The sequence below is a fragment of the Psilocybe cubensis genome, chromosome 7 (genome assembly GCF_017499595.1).
Source record: "Psilocybe cubensis strain MGC-MH-2018 chromosome 7, whole genome shotgun sequence".
Lineage (NCBI taxonomy): Eukaryota > Fungi > Basidiomycota > Agaricomycetes > Agaricales > Agrocybaceae > Psilocybe > Psilocybe cubensis.
Genome location: NC_063005.1, coordinates 3,466,275 through 3,469,582, shown reverse-complemented (window position 1 = coordinate 3,469,582; position 3,308 = coordinate 3,466,275). Strand labels below are relative to the sequence as shown.

The following is a 3,308-nucleotide window of genomic DNA, read 5'->3' as shown; positions in this document are numbered from 1 at the left end:
TCATTCCAGTGTCGTGTCTGTGCCGCCCTGAGAGGGCTGGAATACAGTGGTGAGTCCATCATGTCTGAATTGGATGACAATAGGAGAAGGACTCACTGAACAATACAGCTCCGGCCAGTGTTGGACAAGAGGAGCCCAGCAAAGTATGCGCCGCGTTTGAGAGCGGAATTGTGACGACTTCGTGGAGAAGCAAGGTGAGCAGAACCATGGGTGTCATCAGCAGCGCAGCCGTTGCGGGCTGCACAGATAGAGGAGGGCGTGAAGGTAAGAGGCGGCGCCCCTGATGAATGAAACAGCGCTGACGCACCATGTTTATCAATCGCAGGCCGCCTGTTGCCTACTGTAAACATAAAGGAGGAGAGGGAGTGAAGGTAAGCAGAAACGGTGTCAATGAGCAGAACGGTGCTAACGTACCACGTTTTCTCAACCGCAGGCCACCTGTCATACCCGATGCAGCACTGTATCACTCTCTTCAACCTCGCCGCCGCTGCTGCTTTGTGAGTTGTGTACATTTGTTGCCCAGTGACAACTCGGATTGAGCTGATTCCTAGTATATGTAAAGGTGAGTGACTGTCGAGAATATGTGACTGCACCTTGACGCGGATGGCTGATGCACATCTCAAGTCGAAACAGGGGATTGAGTTGCAATAAAAATCACGCACCGCGAGTTGTGCAAACGTGAGAGATTGATTAAGGAAAGGGAGACTGCAAATAAGGACAGAGCTGCTGTGACATCTGTCAGTCAGACTTAAGACATTCGTCAAGAAAGAAGGAAAAAGGACTGAGAATGAATTGACGAGAGAATTCAAACGTCGGCGGCGGTGGCGCAACGATACGCAGCAGGTAGGGATAGTGTGAGCAAACACAAACAAACACAAACGCTTTCTCTGCTGCGTGTTGTTGTGGGCGGCGAGCTAAGGCGGCGGCGGCGGGGTGGGGGAGTCGGCGGCGGCGGCAGCGGCAGCAGAGGCGCAGGGGTGGCGGTGCAACGACACGCAGCAATGTCTGTGTCGTTGTGGGCAGCGAGCGAAGGTGGGGGCAGCGACAGGCGGCGACGAGCAGTGAACAAACAACGACGCGCGTATACTCACGTGACCTATCTGGTTGGGACCCACGCTGGAGTCCGCCTCCACTCGCGCGTACGACGCACATACGAATCGAGGCCGGCCTCAGGTGGCCTCGACGCGTTTATTTTTAGACGGAGGCCGGCCTCCAGTGCCTGTCAAAATTTATTTTTAGACGGAGGCCGGCCTCCAGTGCCTGTCAAAAATTATTTTTAGACGGAGGCCGGCCTCCAGTGACCTCCATCAATTTGGAGGCCGGCCTCGGTAAAATACACATTTAATTACATAGCACCTCTGTATGTACAAAATAAAATATTTTAAAAGTGGATTTGGGGGTTTTTAAGGTCGAGGAATCCGAATCTGGCATCAGATTTCAGGAATTCTGCACAGGAGACCCAATGCAACGAAGGCCCCCCCTTCGGGGGGGAATAAGCTTAGGCCAATAAAAAGGGAGAATAGGTGGGGCATACTGTTTCTTGAACATTCTATGTGCACGACGATAAGCTTGTGTGGGCGATATTGCCAGAGCGGGTGCTTTGCAAAATGTCGGAGATTGAACATGTGACACGGCATATCGTGGGAGAATGGACTTGTGTTCGAAACGTTTCCGCGCGCGCAACCGACCACGGCTCATCATCTCCTCCCTACTTAACTTCTGACTGTCCCCAGTCAGTTGTATCGTAAAGGATATTCATAGAATGTGTACTGAGAGTCGAATGCATGGGACTGGCATGTATTAGGGCAAAATAGGAAGGGGTGTTGACAAATACATAGATTAGGAAAGAAAGGAAAGACATGATTTATGTTTTGAAGTGAGTTGGGGTTATGGTGATTTTGGGAATAAATAGATGGGAAGCACTGGATGTGGAAGTGATGAGGGAACGGTGAAAAGGTCATGGCCAATAGTGAAATGTAGTTTGGAGGCAGGGAACTCCTCCCTACTTAAATCAAGGCTGCCATTACTCTTCCTCTTCCTCTGGGTCTTCTTCGTCGGCATCAGCATCCTCAACGTCCTCAACGTCCTCAGGGTCGGGCGCTGAAGTATCCTCAAGCTCATGTAGGCGGTGCTGCGAAACATCGAGTAATTCATCAAGAGGCGGCAAGTCCAAAGTTCGACGAGCAAAATATGGAATAACTCGGAATGCAGCAATAGGCCGATCAAGAAGTGTGCCGTCGAGCTCGGACAGAATATAAGCTCCACCTCAATTGCGAGAGATGACGATAAGAGGACCTAAATATCGCGTGCGCATCTTGCGATTAAGTGACTTTGCAATGCGTGTGTTGCGGATGAGGACAAGATCACCGAGCTTGAATTCATAGCTACGGATCTGGTGGGCATGCTCTCTTTCAAAGCGCACAGCAGCCTTGCGACGTGCTTCATACACCTTAGAGTAGAGGCGTTGGAGGTCTTCTTGCCGTTTCGAAAGAGCGAGTGCACGACGAGCAATGAGTTCAGTGGTGGAGAGAACCGATTCGGGAGGCGGAAGAAGGTAGGTTGCTTCGCTGATATCAAGAGGAATGAGTGGTTGAGTGCCCATGAGAGCGAAATATGGCGAACATCCCATGCGACGTCTTGCGGTTACACGTTCTGCCCAAAAGACGAAGTGTATAAACTGTTTCCATAAAGATATATCGCCGTCCGTCACCTTGAAGATAGCCTGCCGCACGTCAAAGTGTGCACGCTCCACGATTCCATTGGCACGCGAATTGTAGCCTGAGACGCGAATGTGATAGATGTGATATCGTTTAGCAATGTACTCTATCGCTTTGACGATTGGGGGGCCGTTATCCGTCACAATCTCCACTAGAGGTCCGTATCTGAATACTAAATCACGCATAATCCATTCGCCAATCGTTTGTGCAATCTCGCGTCGAAGTGGGCAGTATTCAGGGAAGTGGCAAACTGAACAACGAGCTTGGATAAGATATTTGAAGCCACCCGACGGAGGGAGGTGCAGCGTGTCCATATACGCTTTGGAGAAGAGTGGTGCGGGTATAGCGACAGTGGGAAGGATGAGAATGTCATGAGTGCGTCGAAGTTGGCAAATATGGCATGTGCGAACGAACCAGCCAATGTCAAAGCCCATGAATGGCCACCAGAAGCGTTCAGCAATCAGAGAATGTGTTGCATAATACCCATGGTGTCCCACATCATCATGCGCAGCTGTAATAATAAATAAGCGCTTCTCAGCGAATACAACGACCTTGTGTCTTCCATTGGCATCCTTCCGCCACAGGCGGTCA

General features: G+C 50.7%; 1 protein-coding gene across 1 annotated transcript; it reads right to left on the bottom strand.

Annotated features, from left to right (window-relative positions):
* On the bottom strand, positions 1 to 350 carry JR316_0008569 (uncharacterized protein; the record flags this gene model as incomplete). Its single annotated transcript, XM_047894282.1, has 3 exons — positions 1 to 64; positions 97 to 238; positions 308 to 350. 3 exons carry the CDS (start codon positions 348 to 350, stop codon positions 1 to 3), a joined length of 249 nt encoding a protein of 82 aa, XP_047747597.1.
* Between the last annotated feature and the right edge of the window lie 2,958 nt (positions 351 to 3,308).